General features: G+C 39.3%; 1 protein-coding gene across 3 annotated transcripts; it reads left to right on the top strand.

Annotated features, from left to right (window-relative positions):
* The first annotated feature begins 492 nt into the window (after positions 1 to 492).
* Positions 493 to 18,528, top strand: LOC117821786 (6-phosphofructo-2-kinase/fructose-2,6-bisphosphatase 2-like). 3 transcript variants are annotated; one of them, XM_034696287.1, is made up of 18 exons: positions 494 to 648; positions 1,764 to 1,937; positions 2,845 to 2,970; positions 3,409 to 3,505; positions 3,683 to 3,749; positions 5,511 to 5,585; positions 5,667 to 5,723; positions 5,815 to 5,939; positions 6,422 to 6,629; positions 8,766 to 8,912; positions 9,001 to 9,105; positions 10,286 to 10,415; positions 12,275 to 12,337; positions 12,431 to 12,495; positions 12,658 to 12,720; positions 15,079 to 15,279; positions 17,308 to 17,381; positions 17,472 to 18,528. In XM_034696287.1, the coding sequence occupies exons 2-17, from the start codon at positions 1,853 to 1,855 to the stop codon at positions 17,368 to 17,370; spliced, it is 1,677 nt and encodes a 558-aa protein (XP_034552178.1). In that variant the 5' UTR covers positions 494 to 648; positions 1,764 to 1,852; the 3' UTR covers positions 17,371 to 17,381; positions 17,472 to 18,528. The 3 variants fall into 3 exon arrangements, with proteins under 3 accessions (XP_034552180.1, XP_034552178.1, XP_034552179.1); XM_034696289.1 differs by lacking the exon at positions 15,079 to 15,279 and having other exon boundaries at positions 493 to 648; XM_034696288.1 differs by lacking the exon at positions 12,658 to 12,720.
* Positions 18,529 to 23,417: the final 4,889 nt, after the last annotated feature.

Genomic DNA, 23,417 nt, shown 5'->3' with positions numbered 1-23,417 from the left:
TACTTCCGGGTTTGCTTTGATTCACAGCCGCCGTAGAGTGAAACTTCAAAGGACACACAGCGTCTTGTGACGCTACGCTGTATGGCTGAACTCGTTACAGTGGCTTTGCAGGCTCTGGCTGCACAATGGCTGCGCCCATGAGAGGGATTTTTTGGCTTCAGAACCGTACAACGGGAAGAGGCGGAGCAACGCTGTCCATTTTTAGTTACAGTCTATGCTCGCGACCCCCCAGGGGTTCCCGACCCCATCTGTGAGACGCTTTGGGAACCCCTGCAACAAGACATGACATTTCAAAATCTTAATGCTGCCACAAACCATTTACCATATTTATTTGCATCAATTGGTTATCCACTGATTACATTTAAATTAGTCAGTCTTAAAATCAAACAACATATTTTTCTCTAAATAGGCCTACTTGACATAAATTCCAGTTTGTAAACCTTTACATTTATTTTATTTTGGAGTATATAACCGGAAGCTGTAGGCATTTTGTTAATATCCGGAAGCACCAGACAGCAGAGAAGAGGGCGGAGCTTAAATCATCCGAGCAGAAGAAGAAGAAGTCCCCGGCGGCGAAGGAACCGAATTGATGGCAGCATCGTAACAAAAGGGAAACAACGTATCAATTCATTCACCTGCTAAATGTTGGTGAGTACATGAGTTTCGGTTTATATTCATGTTTCCACACTGATGTGATCTTGTCTTTCTAGACGGCGCTTGTCTTTAAAATTAAAGAAGTTAACTTTGCAGGCCAGGAGAGTGCTGTACATACAGTGTTCCTGTACCAGGTAGCTCTACTGTAAAATGTTCTTACAGTATGACTCAGTGAAACAATTTATGCTCGGGTGGTGTTACATTTTAATTAGATATTAGGAGTACTACACTTTCCTATAACTCCTTTAACAGAATGATACTAAACTGGTTAAGTCATTGCTTGTCCTTTGACAAAGCATCTCTCATCATACCGGCCACTGTACAAGGCAGGTGGAGATTATACTTGTTAATCAGAAGTGGGTTAAGAAATGTGAACTCACAGACTTAGACCAGAAAAATGATATTAATACATTTGATGAAGTTCTTCAGGTTGCTGCCTACAACAATTATATGATTTCCTTATGCAAATATTCATATTAATATTCTTGGTCCAACTTGCACTGTGAATATCTGCTGCATGTCATCCAGTCCCCAGATGTTATACTGAATTGTTTTATAGACTAAATAGATATTATAAGTTATCTGAGGCTCTAGGAAATGTTAATGAAAACGTATAAACTAGTTTATTTCAGGTCACGGATCAAACTGAATTAATTGAGGAAAAACACAAATAATTAACTGATGACATATTTAGGATATTCAATGGATAGAGTCAACACATCCTCACTTCAATCATTCAAAAACCACATCAAGACCTACCTGTTTTAAAAAGGCATACAACACATGACCTCTACCCCGTCCCACCTCTGTCCTTGTTTTGTTTTATTTACCTGTTTTATTTTTACTTTAAAGCAACCTTGAGTATTAAGAAAATCGCTATATAAATCCTATGAATTATTGATTATTATTGGAAGTGGCAGCTCAAGAAACATGTGTTTCCAGTTTGGCTTGTTTTTTTCATATTAAGCACTGCAAGAGTATCACAATTAAAAGAGAAGAATATCCCTCAGCCAGTGCCCTCCAATGATCTCTATACCCTTCTCAATGTCTGAGAATATAATAATGTACTGCATTGATTTCTTTCTATCAAAACCCTCTTTCTCACTCAGAGAGATGCTGACCTCATCTTACCAGTGACCACAGTTCACCTTCACCAGACCAGCTGAGCCAGGACAGCCGGACTCATTCTAGACCAGTCATGGCCGCCAGACATCAGAAACCTGCTGCAGAGGGCTCAATGGAGGCCAAAAGGACCGACCTCAGGGCCAACGAGAAGAAGTGCTGTGAGTGCTTTGTTTTCCCTCTATGTGCTCTGACTGATAAACTACTCTGTATTAACCATTGGACCCTGAGCACTTTAACTGTGATATGTTTAACTTAATCCAGTCACACTGTGCTGGGATTTGTTCTCTTATCACATTTGTTGTGCATGTGTACATAAAGATCAGCAGGCACTAAGTGGAACGTTGATGCACCTTCTGTCAGTATTAGTATACTGTGTATGGTATACAGGGGAGTGTTTTCTGTATTAACATACTTTAAAAGCATGTTAATACAGAAACGAATAGATCCTTGGCTTCATTTTAATCCAGAGTCAGACTCTCAGGAAGCCTAGATCAGGAATGTGAGATGGATCTTAACAGATTTCATCAAAATATGAATGCAGAACTATCCTACATACTGTTCCCTTCCTCTTATACATGCTGCAGACCTCTGCCAGGAGAATCTCCAGTCAAGTCTAGTCCTGCCTGGGTTTTGTTTGGACATTTCTTTGCAGAACTGAGGATTAACTTCCACTTGTACTGACGAAACAGAGAGAGAAAGTCAAGTTAGAGCACTTTCCATTTCATTTCCCAGCCTACAGGGTTAGAGTTGGTTAGAGAGCTGTGTTGATGAGCTGCAGGACTCAGAGAAACATTAACCAGAAGTTAAGAAATGAGACTGGTATGACGGAAACGCTTCATTAAACTTTAGCCAGGCGGTTGATCTCAACTTCAGAGGTGACTTTGTATTACACAACTCTGCCTCTCTTTCCCTGTCATTAGCACACACACAGTATGCTCCCTTTTATTACATATGCAACATTACAAATGCACAAATTGATTTTTGCATAAATGTCTTTGCATACTTTGTGACTGACATCTCTGCTACTGTTTATGTGTGCATGCTTGTTGTGTGCGCAAACTGCAGCATGGGCCTCCTACATGACCAACTCTCCGACTGTGATAGTGATGATTGGTTTGCCCGCGAGGGGGAAAACCTACATGTCCAAGAAGCTGACCCGCTACCTCAACTGGATCGGAGTGCCAACCAAGGGTAAGTAGAGAAGCAACACATGTGTGATGCACTTTGTAACACTTGATTTGACCACCATGGGATAAAAGAATGATAATAAAGCAGTTCAAGATTAGATGTGAGCGCTGAGGTAGTGAGATATTTAATTTTAGGAGGTGAACTATAAATGATTAGGGTTTCCCCGTGACACATTCTTTCTTTTATGTAGACCCAAATTGCATTCCCGTAGAGATATTACTTCACGCTGCTCAGGGCTACACTGTTTTAGTGTTGTTGTATATACCTCAACACCCCTGATTTACTAGCTCTGTTTGTAGTCGTGCGTTCATGGCTTCACCTGAATGGAACGTAGAACCTGAAGAACCAGTTTGTCAGATGTAGGTCACTGCTCTCATACAACATATAGCAATCCTTTTAACTGCCTTTCTATGTCTCTCTCTCTGATTGTCTCCTTTGTAGTGTTTAACCTTGGGGTTTATAGAAGGGAAATGGTGAAATCCTACAAGTCCTATGACTTCTTCAGACACGACAACAAAGAAGCCATGGAGATAAGAAAGTGAGTAAAAGTCCCCTCCTCGCATGAATCGCGTTCATCCTTTTCTTTCAAATTCCTTTTTGACTGCATGCTTTGATTAACAAATACACTTATCACAGCATAGTTTGTCCTGAAGATACATTTCAAAGACTACTGCTTTGATTTCTGGATCCATTTCCTCTTCTTCTTTTTTCACAGACAGTGTGCTCTGGTGGCTCTGGAGGATGTCAAAGCCTATCTGAATGAAGAAGGAGGCCAGATCGCTGTAAGCACATGAAAAAGATGAAGTTTGCATTTGTTGTGATATTTCATGAAAGAATGTCTCACAGATGGAGATCTCAAGATGTACGCACAAGCAAACATTTCTCCGTAGAAGCTTTGTGTGTGTACAGAAGAAGTGAAGATGTCTGCTCAGAGTGTAGTGTATGAGATTTGAAAGGCAACTGAAGGAGTCCAGAGTGAATCATTAGTTTGGGTGACAATGATGAACTTTGCCCAGTGGTTTGTCATACAGTAAATTCAAACTGTGACCACCTAATCTGTAAAAAGAGAAGACAGGAAGACCACACTTTTGTGGCACCGATCTCCTTTGTCTGTTTATTGTTAAGCACAACATTTAAAAGGATCCTCCACAACAACAAATACACATCATTCAGACTCATTCTCGAAGCCTAAGCTGGCCAGGGTTTCTTTTGCAGAAGTTAAGAACTGCTTTATAAATGATCCTCTGATGCCATCCTGAGGAATGTGACATAAACAGCAGCTTATCCCAGTTGATGAGCAGCCTTTACTCATCAAAAATCAGATATAAAAAGTAGTGATCATACATCAATATTAACCCTCCTGTTATCGTTGCGGGTCAAATTAACCCTTTTTAAAGTCTATTTTAAACAATATATGCCTTCCAAACCAGCTAAATGCAGCAAAAAAATCTGGGCAGCATGTGACAGAAGAGGTGTCATGTTAATTTATCAACATCACTTCATAAAAAAAAAAAAAAAATGAAGTTGTAAAATAAAATAAACAAAAATCTGTCATGTAAAACTATTGTATTTATATTTAGGGCTTTCCAATGTACATTAAAAAAGTTTTAACATGAATTTGAATGAAAAACGAGTTATCCTCAATGAACCATGATCTGTGAGAATTAAAAAACACTGATGTACTAGATCTTGATTTAAATGGTTAGTAATGGAGTTAATAATCAGATTAAAATAAATGTGTATTTGGATTTTTGGGGGTTCTGACACTTTTGGATAATTGAATATGCCCCAGGTCAAATTGACCCAGGAACATTATTGCTGTTCCAGAGAAATGAACATAACAGGAGGGTTAAAAGAACATCTGAGTTCTTCCACTAAAGATTTCATTTGGCTGCACTATTGCACAGCAGAGGTGCTTGATGTAATCATCTTTGCTGATAAGCTAAAAAAAACCCCGATATGACCTCAATCAAAATCCTCAGCAGTGCTGTCAGCATCCTCATCCTGTCATTAAGACAGAATCTGTAACTGGATATGAGTACACTGTTCTATTAGATCAATAACAATCTGATCAAAACAGAAGACTCAGTCTGGCTGAGATGGGAGTTTTGTGTTGGTGCTGAACTGTCTGTGATTGTCAAGCACCTGTGATGGACAGCAACATCATCATTTTCCTTGCCATTTCATACACAACACTCTGTCGTCAAATGACAAAAAAATCAAGCACAAATACGATACAATGAGGCTATATATGTGAGCTTAAGATGATGAAATGCATGTAAAGTATTTGGGAATCGAAGCTGTTGAGGAAAATCCCATCTGTGCATTTATTTTCCATCTTTATGGCTCTGTTAATAAAATCATCTTGGTTTTGTCAAACAAGATTTAGCTTAAAATCCCAGCAGTGGTATGAGACTTTTGTATCTTGTTTTTTTGACATCATGTCCTGTCTTTAATCTGGATGCTGAAATAGGGTTTTAGTTGTTATCTCTTTATAGATGGATTGTACTGTGGTTTGATCTGAATATTATGTCGTCCGTTAGGTTTTTGATGCCACCAACACTACCAGAGAGAGGCGGGAACTCATCCTGAATTTTGCCAAAGATCATGCCTACAAGGTCAGTGATACACCAACTCTTATACTATAGTTTATCTTTCAATTAAGATGTGGATTTTTAATGATCATTATCTTTCATCAGGTGTTTTTTGTCGAGTCGGTATGTGACGATCCGGATGTCATCGCTACAAATATTCTGGTAACTTCACATTCACCTTTAAGCTCGTTAGGTCCTGCAGACTTTTATATTTCCTGGTGACTCATTTCTTATGAATATCTTTTCCACACAGGACGTGAAGGTGTCGAGTCCAGATTACCCTGAGAGGGACAGAGAAAGTGTCATGGAGGATTTTCTGAAGAGAATAGAGTGCTACAAAGTGACATACCAACCTTTAGATCCGGACGAACACGACAAGTGAGAGGCTGTTTTCTTTTTTTATTATAGGGTTCAGCTTTAAGGTGAAGGTTTCATATTTACCCAATCAAATGAGAGCTATTCGGACTTCACTGTCAAAGCATTCTGCTGTGTGTTTATACTGTCTGAGGATTGTTTCTTGTACAAACATGCAGTTGCAAAGAGCATCCAGCAGGGGGAACCAGGGGCTCATTTGGTGTACAGATTTTCTCTGGCTTTTTCATTTGTGAAGCTTACAAATCCAAACCAAGCTCTAATTATTATTTTATAAATTCAGGCCATGTGGGCTTAATTTTGAATCATGTTTTGTTGTAAGGAGATAGAGTGGTTGATCTCCTTGAACTTCCCCTCATACATCTGAGATAAAACAACAGGATATTTAGACTAAACTGAAAGTACAAGATATCCCTCTCTTATCTTCGTGTCACTCCTCGGCATCTTAAGTTATGTCTAAATAACCCACTCACTTTTTGCACACGCAGGAACCTCTCATTCATCCAGGTCATCAATGTTGGCCGTCGTTTCTTGGTCAACAGAGTGCAGGACTACATCCAGAGCAAAATAGTCTACTACCTCATGAACATCCACGTCCACTCCCACTCCATCTACCTCTGCCGGCACGGAGAGAGCCACCACAACATGGAGGCTCGCATCGGGGGGGACTCTGAGCTGTCAGAGAGAGGGAAACAGGTGCTTTAACCAGTCAGATTGCTCTCACAGATCTAGATTTTATAAAGAAAACAACATCTCCAAAAGTGTTTTACGACACAAAAGACACATCCAACTGCAGCAAACAGCTCAGCACGAAGACTAGTCACAGGGGGATGCAGCTGGTATGGCTCTACTGTTGGTCCTTGGTATTGATTTAAACATCACTTATCAAGCTTTACAAAGCTTTTATGTTATTTTGTAACTAAGAACACGTACAACAAAGTCAAAGTAACACGTATTAATGTCAGTTTTTCAAGCATAAATCAGTTTAGGACAAAAATGGCAGCCATTGAAACCCATTCAAAACACGTTTTTTGATTCTGTAATTACTACATCAGAAAATAAAGTTCTGAGTTACTCATTGATGTGAACCAAACCACAGGGACCTAAAATTGTGATTTTTACCATTGAGCACCAGTTAGCACCATTTCCTCAGTTTTCATCCTTTTGCCAAATTCATGCTACTCTCCTTTTGTCCACTAGGGGCACGAATCCTGCTCTATGAGTAACAAATGGGTTCAGCCTTTTTTGTGTTCACTGCATACCTTGAGATGTCTAGAAGTGGTGTATGTGTGTTTAGTGAAATTTGTGTGTGTGCGTGTGTGTGTGTGTGTGTGTGTGTGTGTGTGTGTGTGTGTGTGTGTGTGTGTGTGTGTAGACAAAATTGGAGAAATGAATTCCTTATGGGAAAAATGCCCTGATTAAATCCCCATCAAAAAGCACAAAACACTCAAAGTTTGAATCCCATTACTGTGTAGAAAAAAATCCTCCTTTTTTTCAAAACAGCTTTGTTATTGTAGGTTTGTCTTCAAAATCTATGATGTTTAGAGTTTTCAGCTGATTGAACCGCTTTTCATGTTTCCACTGTGGGCCAAACTTCATGTAGGTTTTGATAATCAGTGTTCTGGCTCTTTTAGGAATTTTAGCTATAGTTTTAAATTTTGGAGCCTTCCATGCAATTTAGAATTTACATTCAACCAACAAAGGTCTCTGTGTGTTGATATCGATACCCCAGAGTGGTGTATGTATATGTGCATGGTGAGAGTAATGTGTGTGTCTGTGTGTGTGTGTGTGTGTGTGTGTAGGGGCGAAAAGCTAATTCGCTTTTCATGGTTTTTTTCAAAACAAAGGACATCAGTCAAAAACTGGCATACAAAAAGGTTAAACTTTTGAAAATATAATTTGTTTCTATTCATGGTGATGAATGACTTTCATTGAAAGACTTTTTTTCAAAATTTGAAAAAATATATTATTGTATGGCATATTTATAACAGTTTAGAGACAGCCCACTTTTGGTCAAGTTAAGGCCAAAATCGTTACTTTAAAAAAAAAATCTGACTTTGCAAAAAAGAATACAGTCATACAATTACTGTTGCTCTAAGTCATCAACATATGTCAAAATTTGTTGACTCTTTTTCTCCAGCTTTCATTATATTATGCAGGAGATAATCAAGTTTCAGTGTTTTTTATCCCCTAAATTCCTCTCTCTGGCACTTTAACACGTGGTAATTAAAGGGTTAATTATAATATTAGTGAATACTCGGTATGTCTCACTAATACTGAAGCTGATTAAAATATTTGAATCAAATTTTAATTTTTCATTACTATATGACATATTTATATCAGGTTAAAGCAATTCCCATTTGATCACCTTAAGGCCTTTAATGTGAGTTTTTTTTAAGAATATGACATTGCATGAAAAATAGTCAGGACATGAAAATCATTGTTGTTGTAAGTTATCAACATATTTCAAAATGTGTTGTCTCAAAAAAAAATCCAGTTTTCGTTGTGTTATTCAGGAGATAATCAATTTTTAGTGTTTTTTTATCCCCTAAATTCCCCTCTCTGGAACTGTAACTAGTGGTAATTAAAGGGTTAATTATAATATTAGTGAATACTCAGTATGTCTCATTAATACTGAACTTAATTAAAATATTTTAAAAAAAATTGGATCAATTGATCAATATATGACATTTTTACATCAGGTTAGAGCAATTCACATTTTTTGTTCGCCTTAAGGCCTTTAACATGACTTTTCTTAAAGCTTAAAGAGGGTTAAGTCCATCTGTTGACCTGCTCAGCTCTACATTCTCTGTAACATGTTGTCTTTGTCAGTTCGCAGCAGCGTTAAAAGGTTTCGTTGAGGAGCATCGTCTGTCAGACCTGAAGGTTTGGACGAGCCAGCTGAGACGCACCATCCAGACAGCAGAGGAACTGGGAGTCCCGTACGAGCAGTGGAAGATCCTCAATGAAATCGATGCTGTACGTCATCTTATAGATCACATAAGTCACACACACAGGGTTAGAGCAAGAGTTGGATTTGAAGAATCTTTATTTCTTTGTGTTTCAGGGAGTGTGTGAAGAGATGTCGTACAAGATGATAGAGGAGACGTATCCAGAGGAGTTTGCCTTGAGGGACCAGGACAAGTACAACTACCGCTACCCTGGAGGAGAGGTAAAAGCTTTCTCTTTTTCTCTCGTGTTTCTGATTGGGGGCGGCTGTAGCTCAGTGGTAGAGTGGGTCGTCTCTCAATGGGAAGGTTTAGGGTTTGATCCCAGCTTTTCGCTGTCACATGCCGAAGTGTCCTTGGGCTGGACACTGAACCCTAAATTGCTCCCAGGGACAAAGTCATGAATGGGGTTAGTTAAAACTGATGGTTTCGGGGTGCTTATGAGCAAGCGATTGCCTCGGGGGCCTCGAGTGGCTCAGGTGACCCTGCAACAGCAGCCCAAACAGCGGGGAGCTCAACTGAAATTATGGCCTTCAAGGAGGAGCTGCTGTCGTCGCTACGGGCAGATTTTGCGTATGTTTTCAAGGTCGAAATTCGGTCTGTGCTTGAGAGTGAAATGTCTGCTATCAAGTCAGAAATTGTAGCTACCAAGACAGAGATCTTTAACTTTAAAACTGCTGTAAAAAACAAGATGTCAGTAATTGAAAGCACAATAAAAGAGATGGAGAAGGGACTTTCAGGTTGTTCGGATGACGTCACAGACTTACAGCACAGTGCAGCATCTTTCAACCCAGGTAGCTTCCTTGGAGGACAAATGTGAGGATTTGGAGGGAAGGTCCAGGTGCAATAATATCCACGTACTGGGCATAACTGAAGGCCCAGGTAGCTGCAGCACAGCTGCCGTTTCTGCATTGCTGAAAGAAGCTTTCCAGCTTGAAAAGGCTCCTTTATCCGGACAGAGCACACCAGACCCTACAGCCACTGCCGAAACAAGGAGCCGCTCCGCAGGCCATAGTAGCCTATCTTCATTACTTCCATGACTGCTCTGACATCTTGCACCTTGCCAGAGAACAGAGGTGAGTCAAGGTGAATGATTTGACCATCTCTGTCTACCCGGACTACACGGCAAAAGTCACTTGCACGCGAGCAGCATACAATACATCAGACAGCAGCTGTGTGAGATCGAGGGGCTCCGCTTCGGCATGACTCCGTATTACCTAAAAAAAATCATGAATAAACTTTGTTTAAAAAAAACAAGCTGATGGTACCCAACAATAGCACCCTCTGCTGTCAGTGTGTGAATGTGATGGGATGTGTAAAAACGCTTTGAGTGGTCAGAAAGACTAGAAAAGCATTCAATAAGTACAAGACTGTTAAAATATGGTATCCTCTCTTCGTCTCCAGTCGTACCAGGACCTGGTTCAGCGGCTGGAGCCAGTAATCATGGAGCTGGAGCGGCAGGGGAACGTCTTGGTCATCTGTCATCAGGCTGTCATGCGCTGCCTGCTTGCCTATTTCCTGGACAAAAGTGCAGGTAACATGCACAAAGACACAAAATGCATATCTTAACCAACTCATGCAGATGATGACACGAGACTGCTACAAAATGTTAACTTAGAATGCAGGGTTCTTTTGCTGTTGAAACTTGGGTTATTCAAAGTCTGTATAATCCTAACACATGGAACTCGATTTGACAAAGTGTTATAGCATGGTAGTGGGTCTTGTATCATACATACAGTGTATGTCCGGTGTACAACTTTTCATACGCTCTAGAAAATAGATCTGTTTTGAGTTTAGTTTTAAAAGTTTAGGCTGTTGTGATGGACCTCAGGTCAGCAGGCAGTTTGTTCCAGCAAGAGGGACCACAGTAACTAAAAGCCCCTCCACTAGACTTTGATCTGACTCTGGGTACTGTTAAAAGACTTCCACATGATGGCCTAAGGATGAACTTTATGTGACTGCAGGATAAAAGTTGTAACTATGAGAGCCACATTTTAAATGGGATAATCAGGAAACATGTTTAAAGAAGGAATTAATTGTCATTTGACATATGCAACCACAAGGGGGCAGCAAAGTTTGCACTTTTCTAAATCAACACACGATGGCTTTAACAAAACATGCCACAGAATGTGATTATCATGGTGCTGATATGACAATAAGCTTGGCACGAACTGACAAAAAAAGCACCTTCAAAAATCCTTCTTTACAAACTTTCTTTCAGCCGAAAATAAAAAATGAATGAACTGTTAGTCCTCGAGGTGTAGGTGAAAAATGTGAGCTTGACTTTAAAAACATGATATGAAACATGCAAAGTACGGTCAATTTATTGTAAAAACATGAATAATAACGGAGTGGTCAGAGTGGGAAATGTGGCTCAAATCCAAATCCATAATTAGTTCTGGGCAGACGCAGGGTTTCGTCAGGCCGCAGAGGAAGTGTTTAGTGCTGCAGTGTGTGTTTTAACCCTCCTACTATCCTTGGGGTCAATTGGACCCCATTCAATGTTTATCGTCTCTAAATTAGTGACTAACATAATTTTTTTGGCTTCATATTTCATGAATGTTCCTAATTTAATGGGGACAGCTGGAAAATGATGTTATTTTCGAACTTCCTTAAACAAAAAAAGGAAGCATCGGTGTTCCTTGGGGTCAATTTGACCCCAGGCTGTTTTAGCTGTATATAACAGAAGAAATATCAACATTTTACTCACACATTTGTTTTGGTTGTTTTGGATGATATTGAAGTCACTATAACCAAGGACACTTCCGCATGTAACTGCAGGACCTGGGATCGAACCGCCAACCTTTAGATCGAGATATAATATTTCCAGCCACCATGTCTCTAAAGACATTCAATGATGTGCCCTGTGTCATACATTTTGATAACATAGAAACAAGGCAGAGCCGACAAGAGCATGACAAACTCACAGCAGTTTGATGTTCTGTTTTACAAATAAAGTCCTTCTGAATGCTATACATTGTGTTTATGCTTGAAATATATTTTATTTAAAGGGTGTTAAGGTAGTCAACAAAGAAACATAAAGTACCTGACACACAAACCTGGGTTACAATCAGTTTCTGGAGGTTTAACTTTCTGGGGTCAAATTGACCCCACGGATAAAAGATGTTAGCAAATTGGAGGGTAACAGGAGGGTGAAATCTTTAACCACAGCCAATCCAGCCAGTGTGGGTGCAGCTCTGATTGTCATTTTATCCCACTGTACCCACCCCAGCAAACATGTTGCACTGCAATCCACAGCAGTCATCTTCTAGTTTAAGAGCACAGCATGAGCCTGAGAGAAAAATCCACAATCATTTAGGAAGGAACACAAACATGAGTGGAAATAACCACACCTTAAAGCATCTGAAGTTTGTCTCATTGTTATCTGCACAGATGATCTGCCCTACTTGAAGTGTCCCCTGCACACCGTCCTGAAACTCACCCCTGTGGCTTATGGTGAGTCTCTCCACTGGTCCAATTCTACAAGAAAAACAACAACTTATTCCTCTGTTTTTATGTGACATCATTCCCCATGTGTCATTCTTCCAGGTTGTAAAGTGGACATGTTTGACCTGAAGGTGGAGGCTGTCAACACTCACAGAGACAGACCATTAGTAAGCTCCTGGCCTTTTCATTATGTTCTGTTTATTATAGTCTTATGAAATGTGTCTGAACTTCTTACCGTCCGCCCGATTCAGTCTAGTCCATGTCGTGATTACACAAACATGATAGAGAATCCTGTTGTGAATTTAAAGACGTTGATGTTTCTTATCCAGCTTTCAGGAGCCACACAGCCAGTCCCCTTTAAAAGTCCTGACACCAGATGCATCAAACTCAATGTAGGTTCCTGGTTCAACTGTGTAAGACAAATATGGACATCTGTTTTTTTGTACATATATTTTCATGCTTTTACTTTAAGTTACACAAGTCTTAATCATTCTACAAGTGGAAGTAAATGAAGAAAACGTAATATACACGTCTGTCTGAACTAAAAACAATACAACCATGGTTAAAACGTCATGTGACATATCAGAAGAGATGTTTTTTAACAGTAAGTTGGTAAAGAAGATTGATACCACTCTAATATCTGTCCATCAGGCAGTGCAACACTTTTTTATTTTAGTCATTTTTCACAACATACACATATACATACTTACACACATATAAATGCATATGTGAGAACTCAGCTGTAACTTCTAGAAAGACGACCGGACATCACTTTGCATGTTTACTTCATCTTTACTGGGAACTTTGCAGCGTTTCATCGACAATGCATTGCATGAACAACTTCGTTTTCTGACTCGTGCTCTTTCTTTCATTCTAAGGTAACTTCTTCATTTTTACATCTCTGTTTTACGTTCCTTCTTTACGGCACTTGAACAGCAACATAAACATGGGGAATACTACCATCTGGTGGACTGCATAAGGAACTGTTTTTACCATCAGTTAACATTAAGATAAGATAAGATAAGATAAGATAAGACATACTTTATTGGTCCCCCATTGGGGGAAATTCTTTTGTTACAGCAGCTTACAACACAGGACAAGGGAATACAACAATGCACTAACATAGTTAAAAATATTATAACAATAATAATAGTGATGATAAAGGTAAAATAGAAAAAAATAAAATAAAACAAAATAAAATAGAATAAAATATCGCAACTATTATAGATGTATACACACTATGTACACTTCTATCTGATAAATAGATAGGGTAAGTTATTGCACGGATAAAATTGCACCAGGTTATTTAAAACAAACATACACAGTATGTAGAACAGTGTGATTCAGATGGATACAATAGTTATTTGTGAATGTGCCAAGTCACACAGTAACTTCCATGTAGTGGAATGGAAGATGAGAACAGATGATTAACGGGACACAGCAGTGCTGGTGTTAAACAGTCTGATTGCAGATGGGATGAAGGACATGCGGTAGCTCTCCGTCCTGCAGGGTGGGAGTCTCAGTCTGCTGCTAAAGGAGCTGCTCAGGGACCCCACAGTGTCATGGAGGGGGTGAGAGGGATTGTCCGTGATGGATGTCAGCTTGGCTAACATCCTAACTGGAGTTATTATCTGTGACCAACCATATACCTTGTCACTACGTAAAGTAAATAATATTATATCGCATCAATTAACTAAAGATACAACAGCATACATTGAAAACCACAAGAACATGAGGTGAACAAGGAGGCACAGATTTAAGTAAGATAATCACACAAGTACATACCTGATCATACATAGTCACGACAGATCTTTGTCCCTAGCTAAATAAATACACAATTTCTCCCCTCGTTTTTCTCCTAGTTCTTTTTAGAGCCGTATGAAAAAGCTCATTTCCTCTAAAAGACGTGTTTCTATAACAATATAAGCCATCAGCTTTCTGTCTCACAGCTATCAGTCATTTTAGCTCCGTTGAAATACAGCCAATCTGACGTCACAGCACCTCTTTTTCTTTTTTTTGACAGGGTCTTATCACCACAAGGTGGTGACACATGCTTCCAAGACAAGACTCAGTTATCAATCATAAACTACAGTAATCAAACACGTTCAAGAGCAAGAAATAAGATTAAGATGTGCTAGTACACAGATTTGTTTACCTTCTACAGAACACTTAGCAAGGGTGAGATACAAAAAAAATGAAAAACAGGCCTTGCATATGAATACAAGATCAACAATTTGAGCTTCCTGCATATGGAAACAACCCTGAAGACTCTAAAACATTCTGTCAAACTGAGGGGAGTCAGCGTTAACTTTTAGCAACCCCTTTCACACTCATCAGTTGATCCTCTGTTAGTATAAAGGTAATGATTAGTTATTGTATTGACTGAATCTCCACAGACACAGTGTTACCTTCTTTCTTCAGTCCCTCATCAGCTTCCTTCAGATCTGTTCCTTGTTGTAAAGTTTGTGCTGATTACTGCTGAGGATGGAAATTAAGATTCCCAGACGGAGTGGGCGTTAACACATCAACACATTTACAGAAAAAGCTTTTGTTTAATGGTGTGAGAAATGTCCTGCATGCTGGGAACACCAAAAATGACTGCTTTTTCATTTGCTACTGTTTTTCTCTGTAGTTTCTTGTCTTTCCTCTTAGAAGTAGCTAACAAGAGACCCACACTAACACAGGTTTGATTGGTATGACAGAAAAATCTCTTATACGTCCATCTTGTCTGTTTGTCCTTCACACACCAGAGTAAAGTCAGAGCAGACACCGTGCCTCCAGCTTTCCACCGACGCAACAGCTTCACTCCGCTCTCCAGCCAGGATCAGATTAAGCGGCCTCGTCTGTACAGCGCAGGAAACCCTCAGCAGGTCCGCACGTCCCAGGCGCCCAATTTACCTAGCATGCAATTCTCTGAGGTATCTGAGGGGCAGGAGCTGCTACACAGTGAGGTAAGTGCTTTTTGTATTAAAAGTTTAATGATGACTGGAATGCAGGAAAAGTGAAAAATTGTGAGGGGAGTTTTTTTTCATCAGTATGTAACAGAAATATTCAAAAATGTCATTCAAGTGCAGAGAAAATGTTAAACAAATACTGTAGATTCACTTCAGGTTTTTCATCGGAAGTCTACAAAACGTAAAACAAGTTATCCATCTGAAAAGATTTCTTGGGGGTGTCACTTGTTGGCGTACCCCATGCACTGAGGCTTTTGTCCACATCACAGTGGTTGCTAGTTCAACCCTTGGCCATGCCCATGTGTTGCATGTCATCCACCACTCTAATCCCCACGTTTCTCTACGGCTGTCTTAATTCCCCAAAAATGAATATCCAAATATCTGATAAAACAACTTAAAAATAATAACAGTAAAATGTCCTGCAATAAGATACAAGTTGAGTGAATAATACTTAGAAGACTGTGTCTAGCTAGATTTATTCTAAACTCTACAAGCACAATATTTATCATAGCCATAGTCTCTTATCGTTAGCTTGTGAAAGCTAATGATAATCTATTAAAGCTAAAGTTGCAAATACAAAACATCATTGGCGGTTCGATCCCAGCTCCGGCAGTCACATGCCGAAGTGTCCTTGAGCAAGACACTGAACCCTGAATTGCTCCGTCTGTTGTTCAGAGGTGTGTGAATGTGAATGAATGAGATTAGCTACTACTGATGGTCCCTTACTGTAGAAGCCTCTACCATCAGTGAGTAAATGGGTGTGAATGGGTGAACGTGACGAGTAGTGTAAAAGCGCTTTGATTGGTCAGAAAGACTAGAAAAGCGCTATTTAAGTACAAGTCCATTTACCATTTACAAGCTACTGAATATTATTACTATATTATTGCATGCTCTGTTCAAGTTCTTCTAACAGTAGCTACAGCCCACAGCAAGCTAATACTAACAATGTTAGCGAGAGAAGGCCAGCACATTCTCTAGTGTCTGCTCAAGGGTGTGGTCACTACTGAAGTTTAAAAAAAACAACCAACTTATTGACATTAAAGCATTAGAGGAGTGTGAAAAATAATTCATGTAAATAAATGTATGTGTCATTCTGTAGACTCATTTGAAACTAAAAAACTTAGTCTGAATGTTTTTGAATCCTCAGAATAAAATAAACATTATTTTTTACTTCAATCTGACTTGGTTTTGGTGCACTAGAGCAGGAATTCCCAAACTTTTCAACCCGCGACCCCCAAAATATAGGTGCCAGAGACACCCAGCCCCCCCTGTCCCTCAGTGATTAAAGTGATTTAATGTGGCTTTATTTAGCTGGTCTGCAGAAAATTAGCCTACCTATATGAGCATGTGTCTGTGTTTCCTGTTCCTTTATGAATTAATCTACTGCTGCTACTGATGCTTTTGATAATTAACTGTTCACTAACCCTAAACTTAGGAGTCATCTGGCAAAAAGAAAGGCAGAAAACTCTTTACATTTTCTATTTCCAAGGTTTTATTTCAAGTTAAGCTACCATTTTTGTCAATATTTTTTACTATAAGGGGTAAAATGTACTATTTTTAGATAACTCTAAAAAAAAACATTCTAGAAGACATCTCACGACCCCCCATTTGTGTCTCGCGACCCTCAAGGGGTCCTGATCCACACTAGATATTCAACGCTAACCCCTGCACTAGATATTGCAGCTTTATCAAAAAAATCTCACCGGTGATTCATGTTCTCCGCGCTTGTTCTGTTAGTGTTTGAAACAAACGACAAACAAACAAACATAACCTTCACAGGCATCGTGGACATGAGTGGATAAATCTTTCAGCATGTTGTTGCCCACAAAGTGACCTTAAATTCATTGCACGTCAAAATGTTGAGAGAAGCTGAGAGGGAGTGTTTCACTCTGGCTGGTGAGCTCAGATTTAAATATTAGCCTGAGTTCTGTCAGTGCCGGTCAAAACAAACAGCTCATTTCTCTTTTGACTGGATGTTTTCTTCCTTGCTGTAAACTTTCTCTCCTTTCGTTTTACATCCTGCAGGACTCTGTCAACGGCTTCAGTGCAGCAGACACAGACGACTGTGTTCAGAGCAAGAAAAGCTAAAGAAAAAAGAGGTATTTTCAGTCTTATTCTATCTGTTATGTAGAACATCTGCACTTTCCTCCTCAAATATCTAATTCCTGTGTTTTGCTCGTGTTTCCTAGGATGCTCAGCAAACGGATGTTTCAGCAGATATGAAGACCAGCATTTTAACCCCAACCATCTTCAGCCATTACAATATTAACTTCTGTATTACACACCGTATCTGTGTTACCATATGTAAGACATCACTTTGGTTTGTGTTTGAAAGGTTGTGTGTTAGTCTGAGTTTGCACCTACAAATAAGAACTCAACTCCTTCTTTACTGCAGCCTTAAAATTCATGGTAACATCTGCAGTAAAAAGAAAAAGGCATCCATTAGCTCCTCCTCCTCCTGTTGTAGTCTACAGTCGTTTCATGCTGTTTTAGTTTTAGAACATGATTGTGAACTGTATACCTCATTGAAGAGCATCGCCTTGAAGGAAGCCATGCACAACCCTAGCTTCTCTTCAGATGCTCCATTTGTTAGTGACTTACTTAAACATTCCCTGATATAATCCATCCTTTTACATGCAACAGACTGTCAAAATGTTAGTCATGATGTCATTCTGAAGTGTAATGATACATGTATTGTAATTGGTTTTCAGTGAGCAGACATATGCTTTTAAGGAAGGAAAAGTTCAGCCTAGCCTAAAACATTGCGAGTTTTCTGTGTGCAAATAATATTGTTTTTATTACCGGAAGCCTTCCTGCATATGTTTCCTGTCACTCAATAAACAGCTGTGATGTATTCAGCTGGATTAATGTAAAGCTGATCACATCTGAACTCATTATAACTGATGCATAAATACAAAGTGCTCAAGTATTTAAAAATTGATGGAATTCAGAGTTAGAAAGTACTTCTGATCCAACAAACATACTATAAGATAAATTCAATCTTCTTGTTATTTAAATGGGTAACATCCATATACATTGAGCCATGTGATAATCTGTAAAAGTGCCTCTTTTAAAGGACTGTAAGGCTCAGAAAATCATTTGAAAGTATTTAAAATATTGTAGAGAAATATGAATGAATGAACTGCAAAGGAATGTTTCATGTTCTGAAAGGCTTTGGACATTGTAAAGAAGCTTTAATGTAAGTGCACAGTGTCATTCATGCTGCATTAAATAAGATCAGTTTTACTTTGTTTGTTCTTTGGAATTATTTTGACCATAGAGAAGCCTGTAGTGTGTAGAACACATTTTTGTGATATCACTGGGAGAGTTCCTCCTGTTCAGTAAACGTGTCCCAAAAGAGCAGGGGGCAGTTTTAGAATAAAAATAGAGAACATGAAATTGCAGAGCTATATTTCCCCATGACATCTTAAATCCTGAGCAGACAGAACAGTACAATACAATAAGCAAGGGTGCCATCTAGTGACAACATTTAACAGTAGGCTAAGCCCTATTCGCATGGGACTAGTATTACCTGGGGATCTCTAGTAATTTGTAATACATGCGGAGGTCGTCTTTGATCTTAATCCCGTGCAAATCTGTCACGTCCGTAATTTTTTTAATAAGAACACAATCCACCATCGTTGTAAAATGTACTCCAAAATTAATTTGAAGCTGAAATGAGGCTTCAGCAGTCAGAGCAAGCTAAATCGAGGCGTATTTTACTATAGGCCTATTGAGTAGGCCTATAGTAAAAGTGAGGCTCCTCATGTTTTCACTGACAGCATTTTCTTGCTCAGCTACTTAGCAAGAAAATTAAGAAATGCTGTGGCAAAAAGGAATATATTTATATTATATTATATTTTATTATGTTAAACCTCCCTCATATGCTTCAGCTGAGCTTTTGAATGCACTTAGCACAAATGAGTTCATGTTGTCCTCCATCACTAATTAGAATTTATTAGAATCCCTTCACAGTCATCATGGAGAGAAATAGTGACTGAGGTATCAACTCTTTCAAGGAACATATAAGCATGTGATATTTGGAACGATGTTTGAGGACTAAATGTTAATAGTTGCTTATTTTTTCAAGAGGGAGCTGCAGGAAGTTGCTCATCTTTGGAACTGCAACATACTTTGCAAAGATAATCTTAACCCTAACCCTAACCCTAATCATAACCCTAACCGTATTCATAACCCTAACCCCAACCCTAACCCTAACCCCTAACCCTAACCCTAATCATAACTCTAACCCTAACCCCTAACCCTAATCATAACTCTAACCCTAACCCTAACCCCAACCCTAACCCCAACCCTAACCCCAACGCTAACTCTAACCCTAACCCCTAACCCTAATCATAACCCTAACCATAATCATAACCCTAATCCCAACCCTAACCCTAACCCTAATAATAACCTTAACCCCAACCCCAACCCTAACCCTAACCCATACCATAACCCTAACCGTAACCCCTAATCCCAAACCTAACACTAACCCCGAACCCTTACCCTTATCATATCCCTGACCCTAACCCTAACCCTAATCATAACCCTAACCCTACCTCTAATCATAACACTTACCCCAACGCTAACCCTAACCCCAATCCTGAACCCAGCCCTAAAACTAATCCCTAACCCTAACCCTAATAATAACCCTAACCCCAACCCTAACCCTAACCCCTAACGCTTATCATAACTCTAAGCCTAATCATAGCCCCAACCCCAACCCTAACCCCAACACTAACCGTAAACCTAAACCTTTATCCCTAACCCTAACCATAACCCTTACCTTAACCCTAACCGTAACCCCTAACCCAAACCCTAACACTAACCCCGAACCCTTACCCTTATCATATCCCTAACCTTAACCCTAATCATAACCCTTACCCCAACCCTAACCCCCAACCCTAACCCTAATCATAACCCTAACCCCAACCCTAACCCTAACCCTAATCCTAACCCTGACCCTGAAATTTATCATAACACTAACCCCTAACCCCAACCCAAACCCCTAACCCCAACCCAAACCCTAACCCCAACCCAAACCCTAACCCCTAACCCTAATCATAACCCTAAGCCTAATCATAGCCCTAACCCTAACCCCAAACCTAATCATAACCCTAACCATAACCCTTAACCCCTAACCCAAATCCTAACCCTAAACCCTAACCCTAACTCTGACCCTAATCATAACCCTAATCATAACCCTAACCCTAACTCTAACCCTAACCCGAACCCTAATCCTAACCCTAACCCTAACCACCAACCCAAACCCCTAACCCCTAACCCTAATCATAACTCTAAGCCTAATAATAGCCCTAACCCCAACCCTTACCCCAACGCTAACCCTAACACTAATTGTAACCCTAACTCCAACCCTAACACTAACCCTAACCTTAACCCTAACCCTAACCCCCAACCCTAACCCTAAACCCCTAACCCCAACCCAAACCATACACCCTAACCCTAACCCTAATCATAACCCTAACCCCAACCCTAACCCTAACCCTAATCCTAACCCTAACCCCCAACCCTAATCCCAATCCTAATCATAACCCTAACCATAACCCTTAACCCCTAACGCAAACCCTAACCCTAAACCCTAACCCTGACCCTAACCCCAACCTAATCATAACGCTAACCGTAATCATAACCCTAACCCCAACCTAATTATAACGCTAACCGCAATCATAACCCTAACCCTTAACTCTAACCTACACCCTAACATTAACCCTAACCGCTAACCCTAACCCCTAACCCTAGCCCTAATCATAACCCTAACCATAATCATAACCCTAACCTTTCCTAACCCTAACCTTTCCTAACCCTAACCCTAACCCTAATGATAACCCTTACCGTAATCATAACCCTAACCCCGACCCTAACCCTAGCCCTAATCCTAACCTTAACATTAACCCTAACCCTAATGATCGCCCTAATCCTAATCCTAACCCTAATCATAACCCTAGTCTTAACCCTAACCTTAATCATAACCTTAACCAGTCCCTCCAGGATTTCGCGGGATTTTTTTGTGATTGTTGTGGCCCAAATAGCCTGAATTTGCGACAGCTTTTTGAAAAAATTGCTGTGAAAGTTGCAACTTTTAATTTTTGCTTTTTTCCCCCCAATAACATCTCAGGGGCAAGTAAATACGCTAAATTACAGATGTTTTTAGAAAACATTCTTGATGTGGCCACTGACTGTATTTTGATTCTCTTGATTCACAGAAAAATGCCATGAAAGGTCTGTATTGCACATTTACGACGGTCCCTGAATGTACCTCGCAGTGACAGAGGCACTTGACAGGCAGTTCACGCACTCTGAAGTGAATCTGCATCTTTGATGACTTGGAGTTGATCAAAACTTACTAAAGGTGTCTGATGTATCACCACACCGGATTAAATCAAGCTGTAGACGCGGAGCTTTTTACGGTGAGAGCGGCAACAAGTGTCAAACCTCAAACAGTAAACAGACGTCCCCCGGGTGTGTCTCTGTCACTAACGCACACCGGGGGTAAAAATCATCAATGAAGATGAGACAGATGCATGGAGGTGAGGAGAGCTGGTTCATAAAGCACACCTGCTGCAGGTAGGTGACCAAGCTAACACCGAGCCCCTCAATCTATAAATATCATGGTCACTTGTCCTGCCTGCTGTCCTCTTTTCACCCGTTCTCTGTGCGTGTTTTGTTGTTGAAAAGTGCCGATCAAGTGAGGACTTACGTTTATGTTCCTAGGAAGTGAAATTGATGACAAAACCGATGACGTACAGGGGCTGAGGTTAAGGTAATTGGTCAAAGTTGCGGGAAAGTTGCGGTGATTGTATAAAATTGCAAGGCCGCGAAAAAATCGCGCTGATTTGTTGAATTTGCGTTGATAGATGCGATCGCGAAATCGCAACTTCCTGGAGGGACTGCTTAACCCTCGCAGTATCCCTAACCCTAATCCTAACCCATAACAGGTGATTTTTTTGTGTGTTATTCATGCCAGAAGTGAATTTTTGACGTTTTTCATGATTTACTTGTTTGACATATCCCTAACTGTTATTTGTGTTTCACATCAGGAATAAATTAATTTTCATTTTTCCTTGTTGATGTATCAAAAGATAAAAAAAAATGTTTTGTATGTTATTCATGTCAAAATGTTTTATGTGTCTGATGTGAATTTTTCTCTTTTTTCCTGTTTTTGGGGTCAAAGTGAAATGTTTCCCTTTTTTCATGTCAGAAGTGACATTTTTGTTATTTTCATGTTTTTCACATTTGAGGTGAAATTTTCACTTCATGTGTTTTCAGTTCTACGGCAAAATTTTCACTTTTTTCTTGTTCTTCAACTCTGAAAGTAATTTTGGATTTTTTTCATGTTTAAGGTTTTTGAATTCAAATTTCCACTTTATTGTGTGTTTTTCACGTCAGAAGCACAGTTTAATTTTTTCGCGTTTTTCACTTCAGTACAGCATTTTTATGTGTTTGAAGTGAAATTTTAAATTTTTCATGTTTTTTGCGTCAGTAGTGAAACTTTCACTTTTCCCTGTTTTTTGAATCAGGAATTATTTTTTCATGTTTTTCATGGTTTAGCTGTCAAAAGTGAATTTTTGACTTTTCATGTTTTTGGTGTCAAACTTGAAATTTTGTATTTTTTCAGGTTTTTGCATCACAGGTGATTGTGTTTGTCAAGGGAAATTTTCACTCTTTTCGTGTTTTTCACATTAGTAGTGAATTTTTGACTTTTTTCATGTTGTTTCGCTTCAGAAGCAAAATATTTACTTCTTCGTGTTTTTTGTGTCAAAAGTGAATATTTATTTATTTTCTTGTTTTTTCACACTTTTTTTTTTGCTTCTAAAGTGAAAATTTCACTTTTTCAACTTTTTTTTCGTATCAGAAGCAACAATCTTACTTCTCTTTTTTTTCTCATAACTGAACAAAAATTCTCACTTTTTCAAAATTACTTTGCATCATAATCTGGCTTTTGAAACAAAAACAATGAGCTAAAGGAGAAGGAACTGGATATTGTAATAGTTCTCTGTATCTTTTTTACTATCAGATTGCTCTTTTATATTTCAAATTTCCTACGGTTTACAGACTTAGTAATAATAAATCAAATATGTAATAAAAAATGTTTTGATTGTCAGCTTTAAAGCTAA

The sequence above is a fragment of the Notolabrus celidotus genome, chromosome 11 (assembly GCF_009762535.1).
Source record: "Notolabrus celidotus isolate fNotCel1 chromosome 11, fNotCel1.pri, whole genome shotgun sequence".
Lineage (NCBI taxonomy): Eukaryota > Metazoa > Chordata > Actinopteri > Labriformes > Labridae > Notolabrus > Notolabrus celidotus.
This window is presented reverse-complemented; position numbering and strand designations above follow the sequence as displayed.